The following is a 21,061-nucleotide window of genomic DNA, read 5'->3' as shown; positions in this document are numbered from 1 at the left end:
AGTTCTGTCTACTCAGTGCAAGATAGACGTCAGCTTCAATAATTCCACCTTCACAGTGTAAGTTAAACATTCAGTCTTTTAGTTTTATTTTCACAGTGTAAGTTAGATACTCGGTTTTTTTAGTTTTATCTACTCAGTGTGAGATACATGCCATGTTTTGTTAATTCTGCCTTTACAATGTAAGTTATACACTGAATTTCATTAGTTCTAATTCTCACTGTAAAATGATAGCTCGTTTTGTTTTCTAGTTCTATCATTTAGGCGTAAAGCAAACGCTCAAATACTTTAATTTCATCTTGTTAGAATGTAAGGCATAAACATTCAGTTTTATTAGCCCTCCGTATGGCACAGAGTGTAACTTAGTACTAAGCTACTTTTGATATTATAATAAGTTACAAGGTTAGGTAGGGGACATAATCAATGAATGTTTACCGAAATTGCGTAGTACACAGATATGATATGTTTGTATTACTTTTGGTCTTAAAGAATGAGTAGAATGACATAACTAACTGTTTACAGCTTTACAGCTTAAAGCCAATAAATGGTGTAGCATAAACATAAAAACTTTGGAGCCAGTTTACGTAAAGACAAGATCTGACGTGGCAACCCAAAACCTCACGATAGTGGTTTAAAATGATTCCCCTCCTATCATTTGTTTATATGAATCTAACGAAATCTTTCCTTTCAATGAATGTCTTATAGATCTCTTCTTAACGTGTCCCAAAGAGCACAGAGAAGCATCACAAGACCTGTTAACTAAGTAAGAGATGAATCTAATATAAACTACAGTTATTACTGTGCCCATAGGACGACTCCATGTTAGTGTTAAAGATAACACACACCTATTTCACTAGTTATTTGATGTTTGGCTTTTAAGTGTGTGTTTTTTTTTACCTCATTGTGCAATGATTTCAAATAAATAAATGATCAGTTGGGAATACAGTTGCGCATTTAATTAACGAAAAAAAAATTAAAGGCTCGGTAAATATCTACGTCCTACTTTTGATTACTGTTTTGATTTCGCGTTTTTGATGTTGTTTTACGACCAACTTCCGTGACTTATTAACGTATGTGCAAAAGTTGGAACGAGATGAACAGAGTACATCTTCAAGAAACTGACAAAGAAATTAATTTCGGAAAACACCACTACGTATTATGTTTGGCAACTATCCAAGTTTCCCATATGGTTAGTAGAACGTGTGACAAGATTATTAAAGAGCTAAGACTTTTCCTGATCAGTCGTCATTCACCGAACTACAGTTTGGAGTTAAAATACACAAATATTACACAAGACACCACCTCATGGACTTTACTGAAATTATGTTAAGTGATAAATAAATACATTTAACGTTTCTATTATAAATAAAAATACTGAAAATAATATTTAAGATTGAAGAATAACACAGAAGTAGTGTTTAAACTTCCATAATATTTATTGTAATAAGCAGTGGACTGGACGTTGCCTAGGAATTAGCTTTCCAGGTTGCAAATTAGGCCGGCAGAGGTTTGAACCCGCGATTAACACTGACCATTATCTTTATTTTCAGCTGTGGGCACGTTATAAAAGTGACAGTCAATCGTGAGGTTTGAGTAAGAGTAGTCACATTGGCAGTGGGAACTTCTGACTAGTTTCCTTTACTTATATATAGCAGTACTAAATTATGGCTGCTTATATCCGAATCTCCGAGGTTCTGACTTAGTTATTTAGCTTTAGTGTTTCATAAGGTGCCTTTAAGGTTCAAATACTCCAACCGAGCAATTAAAAATGATTTTAGCGAAGGATGATTTCAAAAACTGGAAAAAAAAAAAAATGTTTCATCTATTTAAAACCTGGCAAGGCCTAATAGTTAGGACACTCGACTTTGTATTTGCAGGGCCTGGCATGGCCAAGCGCGTAAGGCGTGCGACTCGTAATCCGAGGGTCGCGGGTTCGCGCCCGCGTTGCGCTAAACATGCTCACCCTCCCAGCCGTGGGGGTGTATAATGTGACGGTCAATCCCACTATTCGTTGGTAAAAGAGTAGCCCAAGAGTTGGCGGTGGGTGGTGATGACTAGCTGCCTTCCCTCTAGTCTTACACTGCTAAATTAGGGACGGCTAGCACAGATAGCCCTCGAGTCGCTTTGTGCGAAATTCCAAAAACAAACAAACAATTGTATTTGCAGATCGCGAGTTCGAATTTCATCACCGAACATACTTGTCTTTTCAACCTTGAAGATGTAAGGATGTGACGGTCAATCTCATATTCGTTGGTAAAGTGTAGCCCCAGAGTGTGAGGTGGGTAGTTTTGATTGAATGCTTTTCCTCTGGTCTGTTACTTCAAAATTAGGAACGGTTAACGCAATTGGCATTCAAGTAGGTTGGCGCAAATTTCTAAAACAACTATTTATTTTAAGTCGTTTTAAACTTTGAATTTATTTAAGCAGTTTTATAATTTTTTTTACTTGGTGTCACGAGAATAATGACGTATTCACATATAAAGAATAAATAACGTTTAAATTTTCATATATTTATTTATGTCTGCCTAAATGACCTTCTATTTGTGTATATATATATATGTATATAATCATTATTAAGCAAATAAATACTAAACCACACGTGATATAAACGCACAGGCGACGCATAATAAAAATATATGTGAATATTTATATCTATATATATGTTTAATAAAAGCATATATCCTGAAAAAAAATGTGTGGCATATAATTCTAATGCTCATTGGGAAGTTGTGATAACCGTGCAATCAGACGGAACACTTAAGAGAAAAGGCCCCCCTGTTGGTTGAGCGTTGGGCAGAGCACAGGTAGTCAGTCCAATGTGCAGTTTTATACTTCAAGAAGAAGCAAAATAAAAGTTAACAAATCGTTGAGCACAGCTTGAAAGGATTGAGGATATATATATGTATATGTTCTTTTTCATCAAATACTTAGGAAGAGGATGTAGTTTATAATTATATGGATCATTTTTAACACCTACTTTATGTATAATTTATCTGGTCTGTCTGGAATGCTTAAGCCAGTTTATAGGGTACGTATACATGCAGCATGAGCCAGAACATTACGAGAGTCATGCTTCTTTCTTATGGCTCCGTAAATGTAAACAAAACTTTCCACAGTATCAAGTTTGAAATATGTTCTTCCTAGCAGTTTATCTTGAATTTTATTCGTAATTTTCCAACATACAGATTCACAGTTTGTTATTAGTAACTCAGTATTTTTAATTTTTAAGAACACGATATCATTTGCTAAAAATTTATGCTCAACTTTCTTTCTACTTTAAACAGTATGATCATAAAAATTGTTTGACATTATTAATAGTAAATCTATACCGAACTTCAGCTGCGTATTGAAAGTCATTATTGGTCGCTTCAAACCAGTATACTTACTTCCAGTTTTAGCCTCTCTGTATTCCAATTGGTTTATTAAGCCTTGGTGTTCCGAAAGCTTTGTTTGTTTGTTTGTTTGTGAATTTCACACAAAGCTACTCGAGGGCTATCTGTGCTAGCCGTCCCTAATTTATCAGTGTAAGACTAGAGGGAAGGCAGTTAGTCATCACCACCCACCGCCAACTCTTGGGCTACTCTTTTACCAACGAATAGTGGGATTGACCGTCACATTATAACGCCCCCACAGCTGAAAGGGCGAGCATGTTTGGCGCGACGGGGATGCGAACCCGCGACCCTCAGATTACGAGTCGCACGCCCCAACACGCTTGGCCATGCCGGGCTGTTCCGAAAGCTGATCTTCCCTTTTTCAACATTTACTAACTTATAACTTGTATCTAAGTGGTACAACAAGAAAGAATTATATGTTTTATTTATTGTAATTAGAATTAATCCAGTTTTGATACGGTTGAGTTTAGACCAAGCTTTGATACAGCTAAGCTCAAGGTTTATTTGTTCGAACCGAATGTGGAAAGATTCCAATCAATGAAACTCGTCAAGTCTGATCGACACAAAACTCTAATTATATATATCAACTTCAGGTTCCTCTCTGTCCGAATGCTTCATAATGTATGACCTTTGTTAAATTCACCTGCACTTTACGTAATGACTAAGTCCCTTTCAACTCTTATGTTATTGCGTTGGTTACTTATCTCATTGAAGCCTATGGATACAAACACTGCAGGTGCAAATGTAGAAACACAAAAAGGAAACAATTTAATTGAAATATCGAACCATTAAATAAAACTGTTTTCCCTATGAAACACAACAGGTTCCGATTAATCAAGGTCTTATACAACGCTAAAATCAGGGGTTCGATTCCCCTCGGTGGGCTGAGCAGATAGCCCTTTGTGGCTTTGCTATAAGAAAAACACACAAAACACATCAAGGTCTTATGAAGTATTTATTAAAGGAGTCATCATTAGAGACTCCAAATAGCATTATTCGTTTTTAAGAATTCGATATATATATTATTTTTAGCAACCCAGTATGACTTTTTCTGATTCAATATTCTTAAACAGCCTTCTTCATATTGTTTTAGGTAATACATTCTTCACTTTTATTTATGAAATCATTTTTTTGTCTTTCTAAAGGTTTATGATCCCCTTTGAAATCTCCAAATCAAAACGAAGCACCATATTGTCATGATTGGTTGGCATGAATATGACATCATTTCCGTTAACAAAAGTAGTCGATAAAAAAAATTGCTTCAAATAGTAAAATTTGATTCATATGGAATAATTCTGAATAACACAAAATAAATGCTAATAGATGTGGCGAGCCCAGTTTTAGTTAATTCAGCAAATAACCAAAAATTCTTTGTTTCAGTTTCCAAAATCGTTTTTGTATTCTTCCCACGTTTGGTAGCAAAATTTCATTTTGTTCCGAAAATCTTCATTGGATCAACTATAAATAAGAATATAATTAAAAAATAGAAAAGACTGGATATCCATTGCATCAGGCTGTTATGAACAAGGTATGTATAGCAGAGCGTTAACGACACAAAATCAGAAACTATTCTTAATTACAGTTATTAGTTAAAAACCGAATATTTTGAGCACAAGCTTGACGTCTGTAACAAATACTTGCTTTATGCGCGACTGACAATTGGGTCAAGGTCATCGCTAAAACTCAAAGATAAAACATAACAGCTAAACATATTTTCTCTTATGAAATAAAAGTGTCGAGTGTTAGCACTTCTTTGTGGTGTGTGTGTTTTTCTTATTGCAAAACACATCGGGCTCTCTGCGGAGCACACAGAGGGGAATTGAACCCCTGATTTTAGCATTGTAAATCCGTAGACTTACTGCTGTACTAGGGGGGGGGGGTTCTTTGTGGGACTAAATTACTCTTATATTTCATACTTAATTCATAGAATGATGCCTAACATTTAACAGTCTCCCAGTTAAACAAGTATTGGGTCTATTAATAGTTATGGCATGTGAATAAAAAAATATTTCTAACCTCGGTTGAGTACTAATGCATACTGCTAGGCCTAAAACGAATTATTTCGACGAAGTAATCATTTGTGAGACAAGAGTACTGCGCCTGCGTCATCCCGATATCAGCAACATTATTCCGCCACGTTTTTGGCGATGGTGGACCTCCTAATTGCAGATGAAAATAAACAATATCTCGAGTTTAATAATGTGAATGGGGACCATTATTAACATATATTAAAGGTCTTTTTTTTCTAAAAAAAATACTGTAAAATATGGCAAGCTGTTTTCTATATATATTTCAATTTGAAATAATCTTTCAAACTGTAAAAGATATCTTTAAACTTCTGTATGAAACCTTATGAACCGTACACTGGATCATACAAGTTTACAACATAGTTGTGAACAAATAAGATGTATGAAACAGCTTATAGTTATAATTCTAGTTAGCCAGAAGAACAGTCATCAGCTATTTGTCCAGTCAACCGGAAGAATATATAGCAACAGATTAATTAAAATTTTGCAAACCCAAACCATGCTATTAGATGATATATTTTCATGACAGTTTTCTTCACAACTTGATAAATTTTCGTAGTTGCTGAGGGTGACTATTTTCGTTCGCCTAAGCGCTTTTAATTTTCATATATTTTTTTAGAAGTCATTAGTGGAAGTGAAGAGTGTTTACGACTGTCAACGTAATGCGCTCTTCATTTGTTATCTATTTTCTAAAAAAATTGTATTTTTCGAAACTTAAACGTAATTCTAGATCGTTTATAGGGCTGAAGATCACGTGGGTTTCTGGCGTAGCCGCGGGCGTCAGTCGTGACTTGGCCCTGAAGTGATAAATTTCACGACAAGCCCTTTACGATCCCACGAAGTTACACAAATCATATATTTACACCGTAACTAGTGTTTGAAGTCATCTCGGGTTTGTTGCATTAGTTGTTCAGAAATCCAGCTGTTAGCATCAGTTAGTGTAAAAAGAAAGAGAATCTCTCTTCTATGAAGTTGTTTATGTTAAAGTGACACTATTTTCATGGAAACAACACTGAATATACGTTCTAAATGGGCTGAGATAATCACTCTTTCTTTTCTGTTATTTTAGGATTTCTATTAAAGGAACCCCACAAAAAAAAACAAAAAACGTTCAGGATAGTAAGAACATCATACGTATCGCCAACAACAGTCTGAAACATGATAGAGTTAACAGTTTTTCATTAGCTATTGTTTCTCTTTTCTACTGTTTCAGTCTAATGCTGGCACAAAAAAAGTGTATTGAGACATTTGATGTTTAATTCCTTAAAGTAAAAGTTAGATACCTTATCTGGAACTTAAGTTTCCACAGATTTATTTGGAAGAAAAGCCTCTAAGCCCTCTGCTAGCGTGCAACTTCATTAGCATGACAGGTAAATTAAGCACAAAGTTACACAATGGGCTATGTGTGCTTTCCCTACCATGAGTTTCGAAACCTGGAATCTAGCGTTGTAAGTCCGCAGATATGTCGCTGTGTCACTGGGGGGCTATTAGGACAATGTGAACTAAATAGAGCCTCGTGTTTACTTTTCAGTAAAGTAAATTCGATTTGAAGTAATCGCATTTTCTGTACAACAAAGAAAGCTCAAATTTTGTATCCTCTCTATACCTGTATAAAAGCTTAAAACATTCTTTGTTATACAGTAGGACAGGATCAGAAACATTGATACTTGGCTTATTTCAATTATTCATTTATTTTTCAATGATAGAGAACGGATCTTTTAACTAAACTAAAGGTTATCTGTTCTCTATCTACCATGGGGAACAAACCCCGGATTTTAACATTGCAATCTGTTAACATACCACTCACCCATTGAGCTATCTCTGCTATGCCCACCACGAGTATTGAAGCCCGATTTTTAATGTTATAAGCCCTCAGACTTACCACTAATTCACCGGAAAGTAAAATGTACCTTCTTTCTGTGCTCTATTCACTGGGATGAATCAAACTCTGGATTCTGGCGTTAGAAGTACGTTATCTCTGACCCGCCGGGGACTATGAAAATGGAAAACCTGATTACTTTGTTGTCATTGGTGAATAAATTTTTACGTTGGGTAGTTTCTGTGATATTTGCACTTTTTAATGCCAAAGAAAAACTTTGTCTGCTAATTCACACTTTCTAGAGAAGCTAAATGTTCATCGTCATCGGAGGACCAAATGATTTATTTTTATGGCCAATCTCGACTGCTATAAGTGTTGCTTACTGATAACATAAGATAATACTTTTGCCAGATCTACAGATTGGGTCAAATCAAGTCAGTCCCATGACCATTCCGATCTTTAGGGCACCTTTCATTCAGCCATTATAATTCTATAGGTTTTCCCAGCTTTCCGCCATTTTCATATTTTCTATCACTGATACCTTAGTCTACTCTTTTATATTGGTCATCCAGTTTATGTTTGGTCTTTCTTTTTATCAGCATGGGTGCCTGGTTTTCATGTCACATGATCACACCATTGTAGTTTCTCTCTCTTCATAGTTTCTAAGTCCACTAGGTGCGACTATTCTGTAATATTTCTTGTTTAATTGCGTTGTTGTGAATAGTATAAGAAATACGCAAAAGTCTTCTGAACCATCTAGTTTCGAAGTCTTCTATTCACTTTTCCAATATGTTTGTATGGGTTCATGTCTCACACCCATATTGTCCTGTTGAGACGAGATTTTGATGTCCTTACTTATCCATGTGTTATTGAATCTTTCCACTAAGAGCAGTGTGGATACTACTTTCTGTTCCAATGTTATATATTATCCATCCTTACTCCAAAATATTTAAAATTCTTGACCATTTCTGTTTTGTCTCCTTTAGTTTTGACCTTCACTGTTGCGTGGTCAGTGCTAATGCTAAAAGTATTCACCAATCCGCTCTTTTATTTCCGTTCGATGTTAATTTGCTGTTTTTAATGATCCCACAATTAGATCTATATCGTCTACAAATCTGAGGTGATTCACAGAACCAATTAAGTTTTTTTTTAGGACGTCATATCCGGTTTAAGCAGTATGTAACATGGCAACGAAGAGTAAGTAATAAGACACGACTAAAAGGTGTAAACTGTTTCCTTAACATGAACAAACCATAAATGAAAGACATACAGATGTACCTGGCGTGACATAGAAGTCAAAGTGCTAAGAATGTGAGTGCTAGATCGCGTATCGTTACCACAATTTGGAGTCGTGGGTTCTCTACAACTGAGAGTCAAACCTTGCTAATCGCTCAGCCAAGAGTAATCCTTTTGTTGACGATAGGTGCTGTTGGTTGTTAGTCTTTTTTTTAGTCCATTATTTCAAAATTAGGAAAGACTATTCGCAAACAGTTCTTTGCACAGTTTGGCTCAAAAAGTCCAAAACGAACAGATATAAGTAAGTTTAATATTTTAACAACGTTCCCCTTAAGATAATCATAAAGTTTTGTTGCTTTATATATATCAATATACAAATCAAAATGAAGTCACAAAAATCTCAAGAACCCTAATTAAACACCAACCCCTACGTTTCCCTGCAAGATTCGTGTATACTGTAGAGTGTTCGCTATCTTTTTGTGCTACAACCCTCATCGTCGGTTTGTTCGTTTAGTTTAGAGGAGCAACTTATTTACAAGAGTAGTGATTCTTCTATGAGACTCGGACTGAGAAACGTCTTTCCCTTTGTGAGTTGTTCTGGTACTTCTTCATCAATAGGTGTCGCTCCTTAATTTCGGTTGATAATCTGGCATTAATTAAACGAGATTCTTTTTTTTACCAGTGTCTTGAGGCTTTAGTGGGAGTTATTTGAAAACAGAACCGAAAACTGTTGATCAATTTACTTTCGCAGAATTGGGCTTTAGGTAATGTCAGAGTCACGTCCATCACAACTTTGTGTTTTCTAACACAATATTCACAGTGTACAGGAAAGTTGCAACACATCGCGATTATAAGCATTTCGTATAGTGAATGTTTTTGTATTAAAAAAAAAACATTTTGCATTTTACTTTCATAGAAAAATACGGTTAAAAGTTTATATCTGTAATAATGATGTCAGCTTTTCAAAATCAATATTGATAAAACTAAAATTATTTTATATGATTTTATTATAACCGCTCTGTCTTCATATCTTCTCTCCTCCTGTTTGTTGGAGAAAACACCCATTCCTTATTTCGTTCACGCGCCTCATCACGCTTATCGACGGGTGGCTGAATCAGGAGCGATTAGCTCCGCCTCTACGCTATGATTGACATACAATAAGCCAGATTGCGTGCGCAGGAGGCGGGCACTGATACCGGCTGTACGCGCCTTTGTGAAACTTAAACCCATAACATGCCAGCCAGAATTCTAACTGTTCGTATAATCAGCACCTTCCATGTAAACCTGTATGGTAGACTGCAGACTTTTGAAATTCATTTAGTGTACCGTGTTTTAGTGGAGTAGATCCCCCTGTCTAAGCTGAAGGCTTAATTAAGCGACTTTCTGCAGGGCTCTTCGGCTCAAGTTATGCTGTCTGAAGACCGGGAACTTCTTTCGCCAACAGCCACTGATCAGGTGTCGGTGAATGTGATGAAGGTGAGTAAACCATGTCAAACGTTGATTCACGCAATTTATAACAAATCTAGGAATCAGTACAACAGAATATGAAATTTTAACCCAAGATTCATTCTGTTCTATGGTAGGAACTACCCGTTTAGAAACCACGTACAACTATTTGTAGAGGACGACGTTTTGAAGACGAAAGGCGGAAGACTTTCGAAACGTCATCCTCTGCACTTGTGTCTCCACAACAGGCAGTTGCCGTCCATTCTACAAAGTTTCATCATGAATACTCTGCCTAAACAATCTGTCAAAGAAAACGTACCATTACACTCCGTTTTTCTTTCATGATTTAAAAACTTCTTGGTTAGGCTTATCATGGCGTATATAAAATCTATCAACCATGCTATAACATATCGAAAACTTTTAATAATCCAAATAATATGGAAATAGGGGGAGCAAATCTGCTATATTTACAATAAGGACTATATATTGTTTCATTATTGTAATAAATGTATACGGTAAAACAATCAAGATATTGAACAATGAACAGTTATTAATAAGAAAATAAAATTAGCTGTTCTGTCCAGATATAGCCATGGATGTGAGTTTCACATTTTGTTTTTGTTTTTGCCTAGTGAAACAACTATTCATAGGCAGAAAATTGAGACAAGAGTTATTTGCTATGCATACTCTTAGCGTATGGAGTGTGTATGTACGTGGGGGAGGTAAGAATAATCTCATAGATACGTTATAATACTGTTTAAGTGTTTGAAGAAACATACGTTAGGTTTTTCCCTTTCCTTTCTAATGGTCGTGTGAAAAATGTCGCCATTATACCTACCTATCTGCATATGCTTTATTTATAATTTACTTCTAATATGAAATAGTTGGTTCCTTTTTCATTGACGTGTGTAGACACATCTCGACAGCTCTTAAAATCGAAATAAATGTCTGTAGTGAGAAGAGTAAATCCGTTCAACAGAATTCACTTGCCTGGATTTATTTAAGAACATACAAATCACAATGTAAAAACATTTAAAAAAAACAGAGGCACATTATGTTCATTATTATTTTGTGTGTCCCAAAAACTTCAGTTTCAGTTACATTGAATTTAAACTGAAGATTTAACGAATGATATTTGTTCTATATTCACTGTTTGTTTGTTTTTGAATTTCGCGAAAAATACACGAGGGCTATCTACGCTCTATACTCATTGAAACCGATCCAGGGTACATGATAAATGCTTGTTATGAACATGTTGCATGTTTTATATCGTAATGTATTAACATGACTACAAAATATACTGAAACTTACGCATGTTTTCATGATAATTTTATGGCTAGTAATATGTTAGACATATCAGTAAATATTAATTCTACTTGTGTTTTAATCAATACGTTTTATTGTGTTTCTTTGTTGAATTTCGCGCAAAGCTATTCCAGGTTGTCTGGGCTAACTGTCTCTAGTAACCTTAACAAGAGGGAGTTTGTTAACATTACCTAACACCACATCTTCGGCCATTTTTTAGTAATGTTAAGTGGGATTGACCGTTACATTACAACGCCCTCACTGGCAAGCACTGGCCACGATTCCACAATCAGCATAATGCGAGTGAAGTGCAGTAACCACCACAGTAACTGGTAACATTCTGTACAATTTAATGGTCAGAATGTTTGTTAAATGGTTTACACGATGTGTAAACGCACTAGCTGCATACATATGAATCCTTTTACCATGTATTGCGAGCAAAATTCTAATACCTTAAATACTGAATTATCGTAGCAGTAATTCCGAACAGAGATTGATTAGTTCAATCCGGAGTAAACTATAGACGTCTCTTATCTTATACGGAGTAAAATACATTAGCAACGTTTTTCAATACGTCTTTCAAATAAATGTAATATTAGACTATTCTTATCTACAGGCATACACAAATATTATAATATATTTGTATGATGTTTGCATTTGCTTACTAGTCAACACAAATATATAAAAGACAAATGATATTCCGGTTTATAAAATAAACAACTCAGTTCTGTGTAACAAAATATGTTAAATATGATCATAAAAACGTTTGGATTAAACTGGTTTCAAGTTTCTTGTATAGAAAGGAATATTAGGTCAATAAAAACGTAACTTTCAGCTAAGAACATGCCGAATAATTTAAGAATTTCTGTGTAATGATATATGGATTATATGGACTGCCCACGTATGTGTAGTAACATATGTTGTGTAACCCTTTGTTACCACGTGTAAAGCTTATTTGGTATTTCTGCCTTTTCTATTTCCACTGAATCCAGTGTTATTATGGATTCATGTTGGAGTTTTGTGAAATAAAATATACAATAAGTGAATATCGTATTAAAGTTTTGATGTTCTGTTAAATTTCCCGATTTTTATGAGGTGTGTAATGAATCATTTCGAATAGTTTAGCAAACTTCCTTCACCTACGCTAGTTTAGAACCGACGTTTTGAGGAGCTAGCGCAGGTCTTCACAACATCAACAGCAACAAACATCTCTGACTGTGACATCCGAATAATATTTATAACTGTATAACCCCTTCATCATGAAATCTTGAACTATATTCGTAATAATATAAATTCATTCATCGTGAAATCAAAACAATGCTTATGACTATATAAACCTTTTCATTTGCCGGATGAACAAACCAGTATTTTATTTATTTTGGAGCAACATCCTAGAAGTTGCATAAATAAATCTCTTTTATCTTTAATTCCGAACAACGCTTTTAAATGTATGAAGTTCTTATTAGTGACAACTGTACAACCTGTTCATGAAATCGTTTTCACTGACAATGAACAATGCTAGTAGCTGTTCCCAGGCATTCATTGACACGATCAGGCAAGCTAGTGATCTGATAAAACCCTTTATTTGGGATGGTTGAATAACCTGTATTGGAACTGTATTGCAAACCTTTACTGTTATAATTGACCATTACCAATCTTTTTACAGAACATTAAAGAACATTTTATAATTATAATAAAATAACAGAAACGTGGATCTGAAAAACTTAATAACCATTAGTATTCTAAAATACATAATAGTAACGAAACTAAAGAACATAACTCAATGAATACCAGCTTCACGGTAAGTCAGGCGGAATACAAACCTCGTCTGTTAAAAACTAATTAACGTACAACATCGTAACTCATAGTTTCCTGCACCAATGTGTTAAACATACGTAATACGTAAACTTGACTGTGTTTGTTAACAACAGTTCTACTAAGTGCAGTATTCATTTTCTTTTCTTTTTTAGCAAAGTATTTCTGAGAATATCAATACTTACCTGAGAAAAGTTCTGCATGTATGTCAGGCGCAACTGTATAATTTTGACGAAATGTTACAAAAATATATACGACTTCATCAAACATCTTGATAACAGTCAGTACTCACACCTAAGCAACTTAAACACAGTAACTATCGATTTTAAATTAATTTTGAGGACTTCTATATATCTTACATAAAATAATCAGTACTGTCACCTAATGTTTTGGGTTAGTTTCTTATACAAATATTTTGAGAGGTTAAAAATTTACTCAATATGTGATTCCGGTAGATGACTTGAGGGTTAAGCCCTCAGTAGACCTACCTATTCAACTACTATACACATAACGTTTAAACTATTCATGCTTCATAATATGATAAGTTTAATCTTTCGTTGTTTATGGAGATGTGATCAGAAATAATATCATTTGAAACTGGAAACTTGGTTGTTAAATATTCTAAAATATCTACATAAGTTTCTTCACCTTATTAATTAATTTTCGCAAGAGTTTTTAAAATTAGTTTTCATACATAACCGACAAACTCTAACAGTTTCTTGGAAAATACCTTACACAATCCTGGTAAGAAGCCTCATGTTGGAAATCCCTGAAGGTTAACTCACACGATCCTGGTTAGAATCCTCACGTGTGATTGATTATGACTTTTTGGGATTAACTTATAATCCTGGTTAGAATCCTCACGTGGAAGCAGACATTAAAACTTAATGGGATTAGCTCACACGAGTTTTTTTAAAACCCTCAAGCGGAGGTTCATTATAAACTCCTTGGTTTTGACGTGTACGATCCTAGTCTGAAGTCTAAGATGGGATTCATTAAGACTCCTTGAAGTTCGCTTATACGATTGAGAGCCCTCAAATGGGAGCCGTTAAAAATCCTTTGGGTTAGCTTGTACGATCCTCGTTGTAACCCTCAGGTAGAGTTCATTAAAACTCCTGGGGTTATCTCTTAAGATTTTGGTTAAAAACCTAGATTGACGGACTAACTAAATACAAAACACCAGCTACAAGAATGACGGACTAACTAAGTACAAAACACCAGCTACAAGAATGACGGACTAACTAAACACCAGCTACAAAATCTCTTCGAAGTTCTACTGGACAGCTGATTTTTAAACAGATTCATCAAAAGATTGTTGCTAGTTGGTGGTGACTCTGATAATTCTGAGGTATTATTACGATAAAAATCTGGTTTCGACAAAAGAATAGTTTCATTATCAGAAAGAAAATATTGCTTGGAAACCACGTACTAAGATATTCTATTTAATCACTTTCCACGGACGTTTCGGAAATGCTCGTCTATTTCTAAATACACTATATTTATATTAGGCTTCGCGTAATTACAGTTTACTTCATTAATTTCGTTTATTCCCTATAAGGTATGACTTTAGAAACTATCAAAACATATAGCACGAATAAATGAGGAAATTTTGAAATAATCGTTAATATATTCTGGTTTAACGTTATCTTTCAGTTTTCCTTGAGTCATAACTTTCTTTCTGTTGAGCACGTCGTTGGTATTGGCGTTGTGTCCTTACTAAACCTGGGAGATTAATCATACACTATACATATTTCAACTGCCCCTTCTTTTAACATGAAGTTTTGCCACAGAATGTACATCGGTCATAGTGCTTCAGTACGTTGTTATGCATGGGTGTAATAAAGAAAATTAACCCTCAAGTTTTTTACTTGTTTTTAAACAGTCACATGTTTAACACTTACGGTGTAAAACAACTAACCATAAGTTGTTTAAAAATTAATATTTTTTATGTGTAACGTGCAATGTCTCCGTCGAAAATTGGTAATGTTTATTGCAATACCAACGACACTTTCCTTTGCATACATTTTCCATGTGATTTACATGTTGTTAGAAATTCTATAACAAAGACAGTAGAGTAGCTTTGTACATGAACTGCTTAGAAACATGTGTTAAGCAAGCCACTCCCAATGCTTAATTCAAATAAAAAGTGTTAAGGCGTGCGACTCGTAATCTGAGGGTCGCGGGTTCGCATCTCGGTCGCCCCAAACATGCTCGCCATTTCAGCTGTGGGGGCGTTATAATGTGACGGTCAATCCCACTATTCGTTGGTAAAAAAAGTAGCCCAAGAGTTGGCGGTGGGTGGTGATGACTAGCCGCCTTCCCTCTAGTCTTACACTGCTAAATTAGGGACGGCTAGCACAGATAGCCCTCGAGTAGCTCTGTGCGAAAAACAAACAAACAAATCAAATCAAAATTAAATCTAAACCCTTAATCGCACTACAGAATATTGCTTATTTATGCATCGTTTTGTTCTTTGTTTATTAAACAAAGAACTTTCTGTTTCTATGAAGTATCCTATCTTGTACAGCTTCTTGATTAGAAACTCAAATAAGTATTTCAAGCGTATAATTGAGTTTTTAAAACTAATTGTTAAAGTCTACCTTTGTCTGTCGATGCTCTATAGATAGTTATAAGGGTTATGAGTGAGAGTATTTTATAGAATAGAGAAATCTATCAATATTCCGAAAAATTGAAAAAGTTATTGAAGATACCAAAAAACCCACTGTTTATTTACCCTTCATGTTAAACAGGTATCCATTTTATCAAGGTCTGAGCGAAAGTACGTTAAGGAATATTTAGAAGTTAAGCCTAATCTACATTTTATCATGTATACAAAGTTAATTATAATTTTTCCTCGAATTTTTGACTCGTATACTATTACATAACGTCGAAGAAACGTGACAGGCCTGAAAGATTTATTTTTTATGGGACGGATGGGATGACTATACATAACAGAGCACTAACAACAGGATAAAAAAAATCAGTTGTTTAATAAAATAGAATTGAATCTTGATCATTTCGTTTATATGACCTAATAATAAAATATTGTTCAATTATCACTCAAATAAAAACCTAATCGTCTGACATGGTTAAAATTAACTTTTAACAGATTTACACTTTTTGATTTCTTACAACCTCGAGCCGGTTACCCGCATGAGTATATGGTAAATGTGGTAATTTTCAAGGCAAATAATTAATAACATTTTTGTCTCTAGAATATCTAAGTAGTTTGTAAGCTTGCTTCCAAAGAAGTTAAGTTGAATCACGTTTAAAATGCTCAGGATGTATTCCTGGTGGTTTATACATTTCTATGCTACACGTGTATTTTCTTAGTATTGCGACCAGTTTGTAAGTAGGAGCAATATGTTAATTGGTTACATGTTCAACATGAATTAATATTCTACATTTATTTCAGTATATTTTTGATTTGTCATCTATTCTGTTAAAAGAACATTTAATTATGTTGTGTGTTATAAACTAATCAACTAATGAAAACCAGAACTTACGTTTCACAAGTATCGTGTCTTACAGACTTATATTGTATAAAGTATATTTCTGAGGGATTTTTTACTACCTTTTATCTCATTTCAAATACTAAACTAGGGACAAAACAATTATTTTAACAGTATTTATGACACATACGTATATTCATATAAAATTTAATCAACTAATCTTATGCTTTACTTACTAGAACCATAAGCCTCTGCAAGATCAAATTTTATGGTCGTTGGTTTCGATGTTACTGAAACAGTTGAAAGTCGTCAAAACAATATGAATAGAAACAGTACATGATTTATTAGGGTCGTTTCTGGTTTAATGCTGCTTTATATTTGATAAACGTTTCAAAAATTAATGACAGCGTTTGATTTATATTATTAGAGTCTTAATTGATTTAGAAAAAATTACGTTTAATATATTAATATATTAATCTTAACTAAACCCAAAACAGTTGTCAGCTGGGTATTTAACGATGTATCTTACAAATTATTGACAACGTTTGATACAAGGAGGCATAAACCAAAAACAATAACCAGTTGAAGGCGTTTAATAGTGTATTATAAAAAAATTAGTTTAGTGACAGCATTTATTACAAGATAATCTGAAGTAAAACAGTCACTAGCTGAAGGTTTTAATGGTACATTATAAAAATTAGGATAACATTTAGATCAAACATTTTAAACAGAAATGAAAAGTTGCTTGTCGAAAACACAAGAATGTGTACTATAACAATAAAAGACTAAGCAGAAATATAACTATAAAGCAGAGTCTGACGTGCCGAGCTGCGGATCGTAAGGTTCGCAGCTCACTGCATGACACCACTGAACATGCTCCAGAATTTTAGATATATGTGAATTATAAGAGTGACAGTTCATTCTAGTATTCAGTTCAAAGGCAGATAAAGTTTTTGTGGAGGAGCTAGCTGGCTGTCATTTCTTTGATCAATATTTCAAAATTAGGGACAACTACATCCTTTTTTAAATCCAAGTACCCTTATAACATTGTTCAGTTCAAAATATGAATTCCTGTAGAAATGAATAAAGCACGTTAAGTTTATGAACGAAAACTTGAGTGTCGAGACTAGAGATGCTGAAACTAGAATAAAATGAGAAAGCAACATTAAAAAATACAATTTTACTTTTTTCCTTCTGTTATTAGATCACTTTAGGATCCGTTTTTCTATGTGTGTATATATGTATAAAGTGTGGAAAATCCAATTCTGATTTGCAATTTCGTTTAAAATTACACACTAAATTACATATACAATACAAACCAAAATTTGTGAAATTAAACCTTTTAGTAGATCTTAATAAGTGAGAAAAAAATTCTTCACATTTTTTCACAACGTTATAATCTAACAATAAATAATGTATTACAGTTCACATGAGAAAATGTAACTTCTTTGAAAGAGCCTATACAAAGCCGTATCGTTTGGATATCTTTTAACTTGCAGCTGTATCGTATGGATTTCTATTTTTATTTCGCAAGATTTAATCAGCTCTTGGAAATTAAAGTGTGTTTTGTTTTTCACTCTGCGCTTTGCGTCGTTGCGTAGTTGTTAAGAAATCATGTCGTCAGATCTGCGACCTGACTAAACGCCCCTCTTTTCAGACTTTGTGCTTATTACTCCTTCAAATGGTGGTTCTTGCAGAAAAGCCTGTCAAAACTGTATCTAGAATCACTTTACCATTTTCAGAAAGACAACCAATTTATTAAGAGTTCAACTGAGCATGTAGACGAGGTGTTTTCTGTGGAGAGGTCGTCGTTAGAGGTCTCTTCAGGGGATATAAAGGAGTTTTGTGTCCGTAACTGTAAGCAACATGTGTAAGCGAGATCAGACTTGGTAGGATCAAATATCCTATTTAAATGTAGTGAGCGGGGGGTTAGGACAGGCTAGGCCTTCCACCTCGACAACCTCCTATGGTTCTAATTTATCATTGTCGAGACCATATCTCACGATTTCGCTACTGCAAACTGACCTCTGCAGTGCCCCCTGGTGACGGTGACGATGATTGATTAGTCGAAGAGGCGACGATGGTCAAAAAGGGCAGAGGAGGTGTTAGAATAAGTTACAACATGGGATGTAACGTTTATGAATGATTAGAACATTTAAGATGAAAAATGCACATTTCTCGCATATTTGGTGCAAAAATGTCCAGGTCAGATTGCCTTACATATTAGTTTCCGCTGTAAATTCTTTCGAGTTCTTCTACTTCACGAGATCCTAGAATACCTTTAGCTTTTTCAGATTTTCGCAATTTGAAACAAATTAATTTTACGCAGACCTTAGCACCAAAGAAGAATGATCGACAAAGCTCAACACATAAAACTGACACATTCACAGAACTGTTAACTGGAAGGACAAGTTTAGAGAAACTATTTTAAAATTCTGTCGTTTACGTGAAAAAACACTGACATAGCCATTCCTTTCGCAACGTTGTTTCGTTCAGACGTTTAAAAACGCCACATCTGAATATCCCCCAGCGACACAGCGCTATGCCTGCAGATTTACAACGCCATAATCCGAGTTTCGGTACCCGTGGTGGGCAGAGCGTATATAGTCTATGGTGATGCTCTGTGTTTAACTTCAATCAGTGTTTTCTTATAGCAAAGCCACATCGGGCTATCTGCTGAGCTTCAATCAGTCAATCAAACACGTCTGACTATTATACTTGTTGCTAAGAGAGGGTCTGTGTTGTGATGTTGACGGGATTTTGTGCGTGTTAACTGACAAGTCCATTCTACGCTAACACATATTATGAATATAAAAATTTTACTTTTAAATGTCTATATTGCGAAGTTCAAAAGTTAAGTGTGGCAGTTATTGACGGGGTGAGAAGCATTCATCGGTCAGTGAATGAATACCCCAAGACCTTCCATCACGCCCGGCAGATAAGCCGCAGTAGAGAAGAGCGCGTACGCAGGTACTCAAGCACGACCGACCGAGTGACGTCTGCTTAGAAGTAACGCTCTAATGAAAGGTATGAACTGTGAACAGTGACAACAGTTATACGTTTATACACTTCAATACATCCGACCTTCTCTGAAGTTGCTAACCGCAAACCATGTGCTTGATTTGTTGTACATCATTTACCACGTGAAGCAGTGCTTGTGTTTGATGACGGGGGAGAGTTTTTGTTAGTTCCCACTACTTACACCGCCTTTACCTGGACGAGTCTGCTGCCGTCACGGCGGCGAGGCCGGGCACCACCGGGATACTTCATCAATCACCGCACAACTTTCACAGCGTTAGCATTTTTGACCCTGTTTATATAAATTACTGCCCCCAAAAAACTCAAAGCGCCTATTTTGTCGAACTTAAGTCATGTCAGATGTCTACAAAGGGAAAATGTTGTCGTGAGAAAGAGAGCCCGAAGGATATCGTCCGCTATTTGTCGTCCGCAGTGGGGAGCACAAATTCAGGTTCCACGTGGTCAGCGGTTGGTAGTCGTTGGTTTTCTCCATACCGCTAGTTCATGGATGTCCAGTTTTTTAATGCATTTCAATATTCTGATTTAAACAGTGTAGCAACTGTTAACAGATAAATTGTTTAAAAGTCTCTCGTAATGTGTAACAGATTATACTGTCGGAACATATTCAATATGACTCAAAAGTTTTATTTAGAAGTCATGCTTTGGAATAGACCATAAAATGCATAAGTATACATTTGTATATATATATATATTTAACGAATGATACTATACAAGTTGTAACTGACCATATAAAGGGAATATATTGTCTATTGTAATTGGTTAACTTCCAGGAGTGAAGTAACTTCTCACATCTGATTGGCTATATTTAACGATATATTTAAAGACTTTAATAATAAATTACCTCTTTGGTTCAGTTCCGTCATAGTAATGTAATTATAAGATTTTTAGCTTTTGTGGTGAAACATAATAAAATATAAGATGTAGTTGGTTGTACTGAAGGAACATTATTTTTAAGATGTGGTTGAGTATTCTCATGAATAGGCTTCATATAATTATTTTGGTCATATTGTTTGAAGATGTAAAATGAAGATGGTTATATTTATTGAATATGGCAGTAAAACACAAATAACTGTACTGATGGAACATTCTTTGTACGATGTAGTTATATTAACATAGCATTTTCTATAAGATGTAATTATGTATATTCGTGGATATAACTAATATAACAGTTGGATATAGTGACAGATAATTCACCGAAAAATGTTACTGGTTATATTGACAGAACCTACTGAGAAACGTTACTGGTTGTACTGACAGAACATCAATGCGAAACGTTACTGGTTATACCAACAAAATATCATTGTAAAATGTTACTTGCTACATTGGTGAAGCATTCATTCAAGCGTTTTTCTGTTGAATTATAATCTGTTGCCAAACGATAATACAACTAATCAAGTGGATAGTTGGCAAGAAGAAAACAGGCGTTTTAATGTAAAACAGAAACTAAAACAAAAACCAATTCTTGCTTAAACCTTTGATGAGGATTTTTTCATTATATAAATATTTTTATACTTTTAGGAGAAACTATGGTGA

General features: G+C 34.8%; 1 protein-coding gene across 1 annotated transcript in view; it reads left to right on the top strand.

The window, feature by feature from the left end:
- The first annotated feature begins 9,718 nt into the window (after positions 1-9,718).
- The window catches only part of LOC143230839 (LIM/homeobox protein Awh-like), a 76,955-nt gene continuing 65,612 nt past the window's right edge, over positions 9,719-21,061 (top strand). Inside the window, exon 1 of the mRNA XM_076465058.1 lies at positions 9,719-9,947. Coding sequence (XP_076321173.1) covers positions 9,879-9,947 — 69 coding nt within the window. The 5' untranslated portion in view covers positions 9,719-9,878. The remainder of the gene's footprint in view (positions 9,948-21,061) is intronic.

This window comes from Tachypleus tridentatus, chromosome 10 (genome assembly GCF_004210375.1).
Source record: "Tachypleus tridentatus isolate NWPU-2018 chromosome 10, ASM421037v1, whole genome shotgun sequence".
Taxonomy (NCBI): domain Eukaryota; kingdom Metazoa; phylum Arthropoda; class Merostomata; order Xiphosura; family Limulidae; genus Tachypleus; species Tachypleus tridentatus.
This window is presented reverse-complemented; position numbering and strand designations above follow the sequence as displayed.